This window comes from Echinops telfairi, unplaced genomic scaffold, assembly GCF_000313985.2.
Source record: "Echinops telfairi isolate 266 unplaced genomic scaffold, ASM31398v2 ScPeMD7_7467;HRSCAF=8505_1, whole genome shotgun sequence".
In the NCBI taxonomy this organism is placed as follows: domain Eukaryota; kingdom Metazoa; phylum Chordata; class Mammalia; order Afrosoricida; family Tenrecidae; genus Echinops; species Echinops telfairi.
Genome location: NW_022111368.1, coordinates 42626937 through 42641125, shown reverse-complemented (window position 1 = coordinate 42641125; position 14189 = coordinate 42626937). Strand labels below are relative to the sequence as shown.

The 14189-nt window shown below is 41.6% G+C and overlaps 1 protein-coding gene across 2 annotated transcripts in view; it reads right to left on the bottom strand.

Moving 5' to 3' along the window:
* The window catches only part of KDM3A (lysine demethylase 3A), a 59426-nt gene that overhangs the window by 9692 nt on the left and 35545 nt on the right, over window positions 1-14189 (bottom strand). The window contains exons 11-19 of one of the 2 annotated variants that reach the window (XM_045283861.1): window positions 11748-11952; window positions 10691-10905; window positions 7686-7838; window positions 7459-7554; window positions 6775-6902; window positions 6026-6245; window positions 4913-5085; window positions 4321-4557; window positions 2129-2300 (exon numbers count right to left, since the gene is read on the bottom strand). In XM_045283861.1, coding sequence (XP_045139796.1) covers window positions 2129-2300; window positions 4321-4557; window positions 4913-5085; window positions 6026-6245; window positions 6775-6902; window positions 7459-7554; window positions 7686-7838; window positions 10691-10905; window positions 11748-11952 — 1599 coding nt within the window. The remainder of the gene's footprint in view (window positions 1-2128; window positions 2301-4320; window positions 4558-4912; window positions 5086-6025; window positions 6246-6774; window positions 6903-7458; window positions 7555-7685; window positions 7839-10690; window positions 10906-11747; window positions 11953-14189) is intronic. The other variant, XM_004707952.3, reaches the window with a different exon arrangement.

The window sequence follows — 14189 nt, the reverse complement described above, 5'->3', positions numbered from 1 at the left end:
CAAGCAACAATGTACAACAAAACAGCAACAACATCAAGCCACTGACAAAGAACAAATTAAAATATACCAAGAAAGAAAAGCTTGTGTTTTCCAGTCTAGGCTGTTGGGGCACCATGCCCTGTCTCCAATGTCCAATTTTTTAATGAGGGAACTGATATTACCCAAGGTCATCCAGTAATTAAATAGTAGAATCAGAATTAGAACCCAGATATGATTTTAGAAGTTGTACACTCATTAGTACGGTATAATGTTTTATACAGCCAACTAAGCACTGTTCCTAAACTCAAGTTGGGATAAATGCACACTACAAGAGGCAGCAAATACAGAATACAACGGATGTTCAGAAAAGCACCAGAAGTTCTGAGTAGGTAGCGCTGAGTATGTGCACACCAGAATCCTAAGTCCGAAAAAGACATGCTACAGGGCCTTTGGGATTGCCTCAAATGCCTGTAGGCATAAGTAAGTTTGAATCCCAGAAAAGTTAAATTATGAAACTCATACATTCAGCAATTGCATATAAACAATCAGGCTTTGAACCCAGGCCTAATTGGAAACGCACTGTGGGTAGACACCAAAGCCACATCCCACCCTTCAAGGCACCTTTAGGGTCTGCTTCAGCTCCAAAGGGAAGCCTGGCAGATTATACTGCTCCAAGGACAAGGTACATACCAAGACTGAGTGAGTTAGGGAGCAGAGGTCCGGATATTTCCCACTTCAACCCAAGACAAGACATGAAGGGTCAACATTGGCTTTAGAATCCCTACCAGGACTCTCCTTCTGCCCAATCCTACTTCTTCCCCTTTCATTTCACCCAAGGTGATCGCTAATAAAACATCGTACACATCCTAACCATCTTAGCATCAATTCCTAGAAAATCTAACTTTGCTCTACAGAAGAATTAGCTCTAACTTTATTATGAAGGCTTAAAGACATGGGCTGCAGCTTGTACATGCAGCTAACAGAAATTCAAAAAGCAATAGAGATTAAAAGGTAGAAGTATGGTTATTTTGAAAAGACGAGTGAGAATGATCAACGCATGAACTTTCCCTACTCAGAGTCTCAGGCATTAAATGGTCAAAGGCTCTAGTTGAGCTGGGGGCATGATCTGTGGCGGTGCTAAGGTTTATCTGCAGGGCCCAGCTTATACTTCATGTTCTTGTAACCAGATCACCGACTGTCCAATCTAAGAAAGGGCCACACCTGGACAATCCGATACACCAGCCTTCTCCACTGCCATGCGTGCCCCTTACCCAAAGGTGATCACATTCCTTGGCACTTTCATTTATCAATACTTAACATGATTTTTTTAAGTCTGCAGGAAGATGAGCTACACATAAAAACCACCAGCCTTGAAGGACACCTGCTCACCATACAGGTAGAGAGCACAGTGTTCCTGTCACAGGACAGATGTGGAATGACTGAAGCCTTCATGTCTAATGAACTGAAAAGTTGGCCTCAGTTGAAAAGCATACAATTTGGAAAAGTGAAAGAGGAGGCAATTTTTAAACAACAAAAGCATGAAAAATACTGTTGTCACTCAGAAGCCTCAGCCTCCTCCGACTGCTAGGTCCCCTTCTCCTTTCACACTCTTCAACCCCTTGTTACTGTCAGCTGATTCCACTCATGACGACCTCGTGGTTTCAGAGTTGAACTGTTTCACAGGGGTTTCAAGGTTGTGGCCTTTTGGTTTTTTGAGATCATATCACTTTGAGTAGTCTCTGGAGAGACTAAGGGGTGGGGACAAAGGTCCATTAACTGTGGACCAGCTACGTATTTCAGACTTGGAGCTACTGAACGCTAGGTGAAAGTGGCTCCTTGAAAGCACCTGCTTATGAAGGTGCCCGAGTGGACTCAAACTGCTACTCGCCAAGTGCTTCATCACTTGTACCACCTGGGAACTCTTCAATCTCTTTACAACAGCGGTGCTCAACCGGGGGGTGGGGGTGGGGGCCGAATGACCTTTTCACAGGGGTTGCCCGATTCATAACAGTAGCAAAATGACAGTTATGAAGTAGCAATGAAAATAATTTTATGGTTGGGTCACCACCACATGAGGAGGAACTGTGTTAAAGGTTCGAGGCATTAGGAAAGTTGAGAACCACTGCCTTAGAAAATATTTAATACATACTTGGTATATCTTCAAATCCATCCCAGAAGTCTCCTACTGTGGCTCCTGTGATGATTTCATTGGTCCTACAATTAACTAGGTCAACTTCCTGATCACCAAACTCCTTCCGGAAGGATTCGGGTTTCCAGAGTTCAGTGTTCAACTTATGATGCACTCCAGATACCATCACCGGCTAAAGAAGAAAACGCAGATGTTAGTGTTAAGTAGTCTATCCCGATCCCTCACACCCTTCTACAAATAGCTGGTTTGCTTCTGGGTAGATTTGTCTTGTCCTCTCTCGATTTTCACATTGACTGCTTTCTTGCTCTTCTGCCACACAGTGTTCTCATACTGGATCAGTAAGTTTTTGGGGTCAAAGATCAAATCTTATACTCAGGGGCAGGCAGAAAATGTGGAGAGCCACAGGACAGGCAGAAAGGTTTTATACAAACAAGTTCCCACTGCCCTCTAGGTTGCTGCTGCCAGCCAGGAACATGGAGCTAAACTTGTCAAGTCTTTGGGTTATCCAAGACATGCCCAAAGTTGCAATTCTATGAGTTCGATCATTTTGTACTTAAAATTTGGTATTCAGTATTTTTATTTTTGGTAGGAAAAAAACTTATCAAAACACTTATTTCAACCATTTGTGCGCACAATTCCGTGACATTGTTTCCACTGTTATACAATGTCACTACTATCTACTCCCAAATTGTTTTTATCACTCTTAAACTCCATATCCCTAAAGCAGTCTCTCCACTTCCTTCTTCTATCTGACCCTGGTAATAACTAGTCTAAGTTGGTTACTATTAATTTACTTACTCTAAATATTTCACACAAGTTGGATCGGCCAATTTTTGCCCTTTTGTGTCTGACTTCTTTCATTCAGCATATTTTCAAGGCTCATTTATGTTGCAGCAAGTATCAGAAGCTCACTTCTCTTTAAGGCTGAGTATTTCATTGTCATTCATCTGTGGGTGGATGCGTGGAATGCTCCCCCTTTAGTTACTGTGAGGAGAGCTGTATGTGAGTATCTGAGTGTTGAGCATCTCTGTGTGAGAGCAGACTTCCGGTTGACATCATGGTCCTGTTTCACTTTTTGAGGAGCCACCAGTGTCTTCTACAATGGCACTCCGTTTCACAACCCCACCAGCAATGGGTTGGGGGTCAGAGTTCTCCATAAATTATTTTCTATTTTTCTGATAATGGTCATCCTAATGAGGGTACAGTGGTATCCCACTGTGGTTCTGAATGCATTTCCCTAATGACTAATGATGTTGAATTCTTTTCCTTGTGTGTATTGGTCATTTGTCTACTCAAGTTCTTTGGCCATATTTCGACTGAGTTGTCATTTGTTTATGTTGTAGGAATTCTTTATGTTCTGCATATAAAACCCATATCAGATATATATTCTCTTAAATATTTTTTCCCATTCTGTACACTGTCCCTTCACTTTGTTGATAAAATCCTTTGGTGCAAAAAATATTTGTTTTGTTGAAATCCAACTTGACTATTTTGTCTTTGTTGCTTGTGTTTTTGGTGTTTTATCTAAGAACACACAATTGAAATAGAAATCCCAAAGAAGCATTACTCCCATGTTTTGTTTACAGTTTCCTGGTTTTAGTTCTTACATGGAGGTCTTTGATTCATTTTTAATTTTGGTATATGGTCCAATCCAGTTACTCTAGCAGCATTAATTGATGAAACTACTCTTTCCCTATTGGAGTGACTTAGCTCCCTTGCCACAAATCTATGGCCAATCAGTACAGCACACGTTTAATTACTGAAGCTTGGTACTAAGTTTTAAGTCAGGAAATATTTAAACTTATGGGAGAGGGAAGCATAATTTTTACATTTAATTCTTCAAATTCTATAAGCTTCTTAATCATACTTCCAATTCGCCTTGCTGTGGTTTACTAGATAAGAAATCATTAAGCCTAGAATACTCTCATTAGCAATCCCAAGATAACTGGTCAGAAGCAACCAAAACTCAATGGGAAAAGAAAGTTCAAAAACAATAATGATTTAAGACGCACAGCCATACTCTACCCTAATTATACTCATCCTAAACAACCAACTGCAAACAAACAAGGTAATGGCATTTATTACTGGGTGGTGGGGGGTGGCGAAGTTGGGGGTGAAGTTGTCAATGGGGGGGAGGGGGACACGACAGCTAGGGGATCTGTATCAGTTGGGGGAGCTGAGGCCCACATTACCTGCCCTTGTTTCCAGCACTCTCTAAACACATTCCAGTTGCTCTTATTGTTGGGATCTTGCAAGCACAGCAAGCGATTATCACACAGCCAGTAGTGAGGCGTGTCAAAACCCAGAATGCTGGGCTTGATCGTCAGTCCTTGAGGCTTCTTAGATATATCGGAGGAAGTCTTATTTTGCACTAAGGAAGCAAAGATGTCATCGAGAATTTTTGGTGTATTCTTGAGTCCATTTTCTGTCTGAATTTCAGAAAGAAAACAAGTTTTTAAACATGTCACTCCAGAGTATCAACACCCTCACAGACCTGTATAAATCTAAGTATATACATTATATCTGCTAAAGAGTCTGAGCCAAGACTTCAGGCAAAGAGGCAAGTCCTCTCTTCCTACTCCCAAAAGTAGGTACAAGAAAAAGTCTAAAAGAAAATAACCCTGGGGTACCCACCTGTCACTTACATGACCTTCAGTACCCACATGAAAAAGCAAGTGATTCATAGCCTTAGTCCTATTTCTGATTTCCATTTTCTCTAATCTCATTGTTTTGCCTCTATTCAGCTTTCTACGATAGAGTAGAAACAAGTACATGATCACCTACCTTTCCTGTTGAGGAATTCAAAAGATTTCGGAGAAAACCAGAATTATTGTTGCTTACAGGTGTCAAAATTGTGTTGTTAAAGGTATGCAGGACTGTGCTGGATTTACTCAAAAGGGGGAGAGGTGGAAGGCATTTGATCTCATTCTTTAAAGTTGGCATTGCCAGTTGTTTTTCTAAAAACGAAACCAGAAACATAGATGAAAAAAGCATTCTGAAAGGAAAATCGTTCCTTAGTCTTCTGCTAGCAGAATTACTCTAGAACTGTGGTCTTCATTTTACTGGTGCCCACAAAGTGAAGGAGATAAACATTCATGCCACTATTGATCTAGACGGGGATTACCATTTGGTGTTAAAACAACCAGAGTCAAATTCCAAATCTCATTTTCTATTTGCTGTTTCTGGCACAAAGCCATCATTTTTAAAAGCAGACCTAGTTATTTCACAACCATGCTAAGACTTATTCATTAAGTGCAGGCTCTTAGACTCGTTTTACATAGGTAATCAGATTATCTGCAAATATTGATAGCTTTATTACCTCCTTTCCAATCAATCCTATGCTTTAAAAAAGAATTAACTCACTCTGACATTCAGTAAAAAGATCACTTGAAGATCAAGTGTCCTTTGTCTCATTTCTGAATGGAGAGAAAGGATTAAAAAATATATATGAACCATTAACACAACTGTTATCTCATCATCAGGTTTTTGGTAGAAAGTCTTTAGATTAAGAAAGTTTCATTCTAATCTTAATTTGCTAATAATAGGTTGTTTTGTTTTTCCCTCCACCCCATAAATAGGTGTTGTATTTTATCCCTTTCCTGCATCTCATCAAATAATGTGATTTTTCTACTTTTTGAATGTTAAACTGGAGATGTAATGTCTGGGAAAAATTCTCTTGACTAAGTTGGATAATTGCTTTATTTAGTGTCAAAGTTAATTCACTAAAATTTTAATTAGGATCTTTGCATAAGAGAAATAGGCTTCCTCCCCTCTAGAGGGCTGCACTGGTGCAGCCTCCAGAATGACGCCCAGGAACCACTTCCCACTGCACATGACACCGAATCTCTCTGCTCTCACAGCAACGGAAGTTGCCCCTTGATCCTTGGATGAACCTACCCTTGTTTTCCTTGTTGACATTGCCGCTGGTCAGGTCAGCCAGCCAGTTTAATGGAGATGTGCTGGCAGGACAGGCAGGCCTGGTGCTGCTGGCTGGCTTGGGAGCTGCATCACTTCCCACAGCAGTGGGCTCTATCGCCAAGGGGTTCTGCTGGAGCACGGCACCAAGAGTAGGTTTTTCTCCAGCTAAGGAAGTCTGTGAAGTTGAAAGGGAGACTTTCTGCATGCACAAGAGAATGATATTTTCCTTTTATCTTCTTTCATTAACAGCCTAAGAAATCTCCAAAACAAAAACCACCCCATAGTCCTAGATATTACCACAGTTGCAGGAATTCTGAAATAATCTATCAGAACGACAGGTGGGAAAGCTTCTAATTTTCACCAACATAACACATGCTAAAAACTTAGAGAGCCAGATCATCGTCTTCCACCCTTTTATTACCAGTGATGTCACTGGACAAGACATACAGGGCCAAGGAAATGTCCAGTCTTTATGTTGGATAATGGATACATAAAAGTCCATTTCATCATTATTTCAATTCTTCACATAAATTATAGGCATGATGTATTTGCTAATTTAAATGGAAAAAATAAGACTGTATATGAACTAATATGTAGCACATGAATAATCTCTTCCCACAGACAAATGTTCCCATATTCCTTTCAAATATCCTATAGAAATCCTTAGGTTGTTTGAGGGGAAATAAGAATAATCACAAAAGCAGTAACTCTAGCTTAAAGTATAATACCTGTTTTATGTCTTCCTTTAAGGTCGGCTTTGAGAAGAGTTTAAATTGTCTGTTTGAACATGGACAATTTGCCTTTATTCCCCATTTTGCGCGTACACTATGAACAATGTCTCCAACATCATAGAGAGCTAGTGGGGGAAGAAAAGGCAGATGTAAGAGGCTGAACAAGGACATTAGGACCTTCCACGTCAACAATACAAAGCAGAAGCTGATCATCCAACAAGACTCCTTTTTTTTAACCCAATAGTGTAGGTCCCCCACCCCACCCCTATTTTTCATTCTGCTAAGGGCACTGGGTGGAGCCCTGGTGGTGTACTGATTGTCACCACAAGGTCAGCAGTTCGAAACTACTAGGAAACTCTTCAGGAGAATGACGAGGCTTGCTTCTCTAGTAAAGAGTTACTGGAAACCCACAGGGGCAGTCTTACGCTGGCCTATACAGTCACTATTGAGTTGGAATCAACTTGATAGCAATAAGTACGTTTTAGTAAATAGCAGCCTTTCTCCAACACTTTCGTTCCTGCCACCAAGCTATTTACAAGGCTGTCATTTTAAAGTTTTGGATTCAGTATTTAGCATTACTCTGGACAATTGATCACTCTTACCAAAATAAAGCCGGCAAGTAATTCGACTATGTACAGAAAAGCCCAAGTGCCAGCCCCTTGGGTAAAGCACAGACATTACCTTTTCCAGGAATGATCTGTGTTGGCATCAAGTTCTCTGGCTCATGTATCTGACTCTTCACACATCTTATCCATGAAAAAGTCTTGTAGGCAGCACCTGCAAAGAAGTGATGCGTAGTAACTGTTCCGCATGGATTCTTGCCCCTGTTGCTTCAGAAATCCTTCCATCACAGAGTAAAGAAAGGCATGTTTGTAAGAGGGTTGAAGGACAATCAAGTCAGTTCTCACCCTGTTGGCAATTTTTCTTCTTCATCCTGTAGCAATCCACACACACGCCAAACCCACACCGAGGGCAAACCCAATGCAGGTTGAAGATGGTTGTGTCACACACATCACACATTTCTCGAACGCCTTTGACAGCTCTCTTCCAAGCAACCTGTCCTGCAGAAATAAATAAATCACTTAGTCTGAGGGAGGGGAGGACTTCTGAACTAAAACATGAAGATTGGGGGGGGAGTTGATGTCATTTGTTCCTCCATCTGAGTTCCCATGAACTCTGTCTCTCTGTAGCCCCCAAAGCTGTCTCAAATGCCAGCTTTCCCATGAAGCTCCCTGGCTTCCCTCAACACACCCTTTGTACTGCCAACTGACCACTGCCTCTTCACACTGTTATTCCAGTCAGGTGCAGCTTTCTCGCCTTTGTGGAGCGTTAGCTTGATAAAAGCCGACTGTTCTAGCGGTGCCTCTGCCCCAAGGAGCTCTGCACACCCTGGTGCTTAGAACTGCTGACAACGTGATGGAAGACAGCAGCCGGGCTGTGCAGCTGTGCTGACGCATGGGCGCTCAGACACAGGCTAGCACAAGCAGTGGTTACGTGTTTTCTGGGTCACCAGCCCCTTTGAGAATCTCAGACAGCTACACCGGGCCTCTTCTAAAGGATAAAGAGAGTACGCAGAAGTACAAAGCCAAGATTCACTATAAAGCATTCAAGTTTTAAATCTGAACGTGATCCAAACGACCAGGCTTCAGTCTACACGAAACGAGGCCACTCACTGAGTGCCCTTCTGCCTGTCACTATCACGTGAAAGCTCAGCACACAAAAACAGAGATCTTTGGGTCTTCTGCAAGTGAAGGGATTTCATGAACTGCCTTCCCCAGGTCACCTGGAGGAGACTGCTTCACTGGAGCCTATTTTTAGCTCTCAGCCACATGTGTGCGTCATTAAAAAGAATAAAAGTATTAATGGTTGAAATCTACTTCCTAATTCACTCAGTGACTGTTTCTCTCCAATTTGACCACCATGTCACATTTAAACCTTTAGGGGAAAGGGTTGCCTAATTATGCTCAGAGAAGACAACTGCTTCTGCCATTTTCGGTATGAAAAAGTAGATACTAACCTATGATGAAGAAAAGACATTCCACGCATTAAACAGCCTTGCTAAGTCAGGAGTAAAGCTTCCAATATGTTCTAAAGGGCTGTGTACATTCCAATCATTTTTGCCCCACCACAGTTAACACGACTATGTTCCTCTAAATCTTCTTTTACTTACCTGTAACGAAATTTTGTATCTTATGGAAACTGGACATTATCATTTATCCAAAATAGGACATTATAGGGGAACAGCGTTAATAAGACCCTCGGACTTATAACAATCATCTTTATCCCTCACCAGAGTAGAAGGAGGTTGACGCTGCTCTGCTCTTCACCTGACTGGTTGTCACTAGAACTCACGATCCCAGGACACTCATGAACCTCTCCTACCAGGAACATCGGATTCCATTCCCTTGGATTTGGGGATATAACACTATCAATTTTTTCTTGGGGGGGGGGGGGTGTAATCAAAGCCAGCTTCGTGTAGTTTCTATTAACTACAACCAAAATCCCTAACTACAACTAGTATGTGTGAACTTAGTCATTGAAACATATGCAGTCATGCAACATCTACAAAGAAATCCACTAGAATCAGAGAAAGGCTTCACTTTGAACCATTTGGCAAAGATACAATGGTGGGAGAATAATGGTGTGGGTGTGGCGTCACTTGGAGGGTACAGGTGGCATGGACCCCATGGGGTGGGGGTGGGGGCACTGTCAAGAGGAGGTAGACACCAAAATGATTTCTTCTAAAATGTTGTGTAGTCTTTTGGCAGACATTTGTGGTTTTTCATAAAAATACCCCTGTAGCTAGTTGCAACATAAACATGTTTGGAAAGCCCAGTTTGCAGGCATTAACAGGTCTCTATGCTAAAACTCCACACGCGCTTCCTTTTGAGCACTTCTCTAGCAGTCAGAATGGAACAATGCACTCAGGCTGGAGCCCATTATGATCACCCAGCACAACTTTCTTTGCTGGAGAGGTTTTAATAATGGCTGACTTTGTCAAATCTATTGGTGTTTATTGTGACTAATAATGTTGTAATTCGAAGTAGAACCATTTCAGAAAACCATGTTATTAGCACTTACATGATTATGAAATAGTGCAATTAAGCAATTTACATTAAAATTGATCACACAGACATGGAAAAAAATAAAACTGGTAATAAACATGACTAAGGGTTCTGGATGGTCTGGCATAAGGAGCCACGGAGGTGTTGGTGACACCAACCCTAGACGCCGTCAGTCCACCAGTGCATATGTGGCTGTCTATCTCATTTCTACACAGCATGTGGTCATAGCAGAGTGTGATGTCCTTCCTTAAGACACACCTGGAGAGTTCATGGAGAGTATGCCAGCCACACTGGTCTTCGTAGTTTCTTGGGCCGCCAGCTCAGTGTGAGACACATGCACACACCCACCTGAAACCTCCAGGTATTTATTTGATTACTGGCCTGATACTCACATTCAGCTACCCTGAGGCCCAGCTCTGCAGGCTCTGGCTTAGAGCAGGGTGGATCCCGTTCTTTGCTGTTTTTTTTTAAATGTACATCTAGGACACAGCCTTTATTATCTTAGGGCAACCTGAGGCCTCATCCCTTTTTTGTGGGTCTGCTGCTGGTAGGGCTGTGCAAATTCCACCATCACCATCTCACCTACACCTTTCCTAACAAAAAAGGAGCTCTATCTCTATGCTAACTATCCACAAACACCACCACCCACCACACACACAGGGGGTCACTTCGGATGAAACCAAGGAGAAAGCAACCTCGTAATATACAAAAGGAAAAATGCAACTTCATTCTATCAAAACAATCCAAAATTCGGAGTGAAAACGAACCCCACACAAAGAGTTTGGCATCATTTAGGAACAAATCACAAGTTGGACTCAAAAATCCTACCCCCTAAGAGATGCTCTTACTATGTGGCTCAATGGTTGACATAGCTTCCTTTTCAGAAATCACCATTTGACAGAAGTGGTCTCCAATGTTGGCCAGGATATACTTTGCTGTGTCCAAATCTATCCCCACCACGTTTTTGTTTAAAGGCAACCATAAGCCAATTGCTTCAATGTCATACTTGTTTGGTGTTAAGAAGCCTTCTACCCGCAGCACACCGTGCTTGTTGAACTGTAACCTGAGAGAAGAGGAAAATACAAGTGTTTCATATGCATACACACACACAGTATTCTAACACACCATATATACTAGAGTACATTATACTCGAGTGTAAGTCGACCTGACTATCAGCCGAGGCACCCAATTTTACCACAAAAATGGCATTAAAAATATGCTGAAAAACTCAGCTTATACATGAGTATATATGGTACCTAAGACAGAATTCTTCTGAGAGGAAGAAGAACAGAACTAACTTTTACTGATTAACTTATTCTAGTCCAGGCATCATTTAAATACATATTAATATGTGTATTAACACACGCTAATAGTTATCAGAACGTGAGATGCTACACACACTTTATAGTGGGTGCCTTTGCAAATTATTTGGGAATGAGTATGTGAAAAACTCTACTTCACTAAGTAAGCTTAAATCTGAAGTTATTAGCAGTTATTACCATGTTTTTCTTTTTTAAAACCGTTTTCTTGGGGGGCTCTTACAAATTTTAAGACAATTCAATTGTACTAAGGACACTTGTACATTATGTTGATGTTGCCATTAGCATTTCCAAAACATTTTCTACTTGAGCCCTTAGTATCACAGCTCCTCTTTTTTCCCCTCCCTCCCCAACCCACTATAGTGTTTCTTAGCACTGTTTTATAATGTTCTTTGCTTAAAAATACTTGGAAAAGAGAATGAGATAGAAATAATATGCAATAACATCCAGATTTCTGATCCAGAGACCAAATGTAATCTCTCTACTCTTGTTAAGTTTTAGATTTACTGTTTATTGGCGGGAGTTTGCAGGGAGGGGGAGTATGGCACAGGTCGGCATTATCTGAGTGCCTCCCCATATACCTCACCTCCTGAAGTGAAAGAATCGACAAAACACAGGTGAGTCTTTCTGTGGTTCCTTATCCTTGCGGAGACTGTCCAGGCGACACTCTCGGCACTTGGGCAGTTGTGCAACAATATTCACACAGGAGTCATCCTGTACAAAGGCCTCGCCACTCTGTTGGAGCTTCTTGAGTTTGGCAGGGTCTGTCAAAACTGATTTCCGAGATGGGGCTGTGGGAAACAAAAGATCACCGCCATTTTTTGAAAATGTTCTTATCACAGCAATATCTGACTGGGTTCTATCCAAAAGGCTAGTATTCACAAAACAAGAACTCCTTTTCTTCACTTCTGATTCAGGTGCAATTCCTAAAAATAGGTTAGCAGAAGACAACTACCAGAATACGTGGAAAAGTTTTGCTTTCTCTACAAAAACAATTCTTATTTAGTGAATCCATTTGGCAACTTAAAATTTCAAATCTAACTCCCAATTTCAAGTTAGTGCATACTGCCATCGAGTCAATTCCGAATCACAGCAACCCTAAATGCCCCCACACAAACCAAGTCTACCGCTGAGTGGATGCTAACTCAAAAGGACTTTACAGGACCAAGTAGAATTAACTGGGTCTTAAGGTTTCTTTGCCCATAAATCTTTATGGGAAGAGGTAACATCTCTCTCCAGAGGAGCAGCTCAACTTTGGACCTGGGGGTTACTAACCCAAGGCATAAGCCAGTACCCCACCAGGTCCTTATTTACATTCTTAGTTAAGATAAACATCTTAGGGATGGTTTTCCCAAATCAAAATACTTAACTCAAAATCATAGTAAAATTATGAACAGATAATTTCACCTCAACAAACAGAGAACTGATTCTGCCACTTTCCATTCCAAAAAATAAAAAAAAAACAGGTTTAAGGTGTTTTTTAAAGTGTCTGCAAAGGCCAACTAAATAGCTTCAAACCAAAAGCCTGGTCTATAAAATAAAAGTTGTCTTCTAAATGCCTCCAAGAGATGTCCTTTGACTATGTCCCATTGGGTCTGGGAGCACTGGCTAAAGACAGGATTCTAGTTCTGGGAAAATTCATGTTTTTTTAAAAGTTTTAATTTACAACAGGCAGAAGAATTTAAGAAGAAAAGTTAACACTATTTCTACAAAGAGAGAGAAAAAGCATGCAATCAGAAAGAATGATCTTTTTGTCAATCCAAACAACACAGAAAATACTCCATTCATAAATGATGAGGTTTCAGGAATAGTTCATAGAAAACAGACAGATGGACACCTGTCCCTCCCCCCAGAAGAATAATTTATTTCAGAGAACAGCACTGAAGCAGCAGCTCTGGGAGAGGGACATGTCTGATCAGAGCACATGGGAGCAAATGAAGGGGGAGGAAGGGAGAGTGGAGTACATCCTGGCCCACCAAGCTTTGAGGACGATATTCCTGCTCAGACCAGCCAATCCACAGAGAAGACCATATGGTCGGCCCCACTATGATACATGACATCCTCACTGACCCACAGCCCTACAGAGGACAACACTGGAGACAGTGTGGGAACTGCGCCCAATCTGATCACACCACACCAAGGCAAAACACTAAGGGCGTGGAACAGCATGGGGAACAGAGCAACGAAGTCTCCAGGGAATACCAAAAACAGACTTTGGGGGCAGGGCTTGGCACCCCATCAGACACAACCGGAAAACACTGCTAAAGGCCAACAAACAGTCCTCGAACTAACTACAAGCTTTTATTTCTTGTTGTTTTGCTTTTGTTTTGTCACTGGCTTGTTTTGTTTTCTTTTGTTGCTTGATTTTGCTGTCTTGTTTTTGCGCACGCTGTTATCTCCCAAGGTCTGTCTAAATAAGATAGGCTGGATGAAAAATCTGGAGGAGATAACAACAGGACCAACTGGGGGGACATGAGAGAGGAGGAGATGGGGGGAAAGGAAGTGGTGTTAACGAACCCAGGGACAAGGGAACAACAAGTGATCCAAATCGGTGGTGAGGAGGGTGTAGGAGGCCTGGTAAGGCATGGCCAAGGGTAATGTAACCGAGAGGAATTATTACTGTAACCCAAATGAAGGCTGAGCATGATAGTGGGACAAAAGGAAAGTCAAAGGAAATAGAGGAAAGAGCTAGGAGGCAAAAGGCATACACAGAGGTCTAAATAAAGGCATGTACATATGTAAATATATTTTTATATGAGGATGTGGAAATAGACCTATGTGCAAGTATTTATAGGTTTAGTATTAAAGTAGCAGATGGACATTGGGCCTCCACTCAAGCACCCCCTCAAAGCAAGAATACTTTGTTCTGTTAAACTGGCATTTCATGATGCTCACCTTCCTGACACGGTCGCTGAAGACAAAGCAGGTGCATAAGCAAATGTGGTGAAGAAAGCTGATGGTGCCCGGCTATCAGAAGATCTAGCATCTAGGGTCTTAAGGCTTGAAGGTAAACAAGCAGCCATCTAGC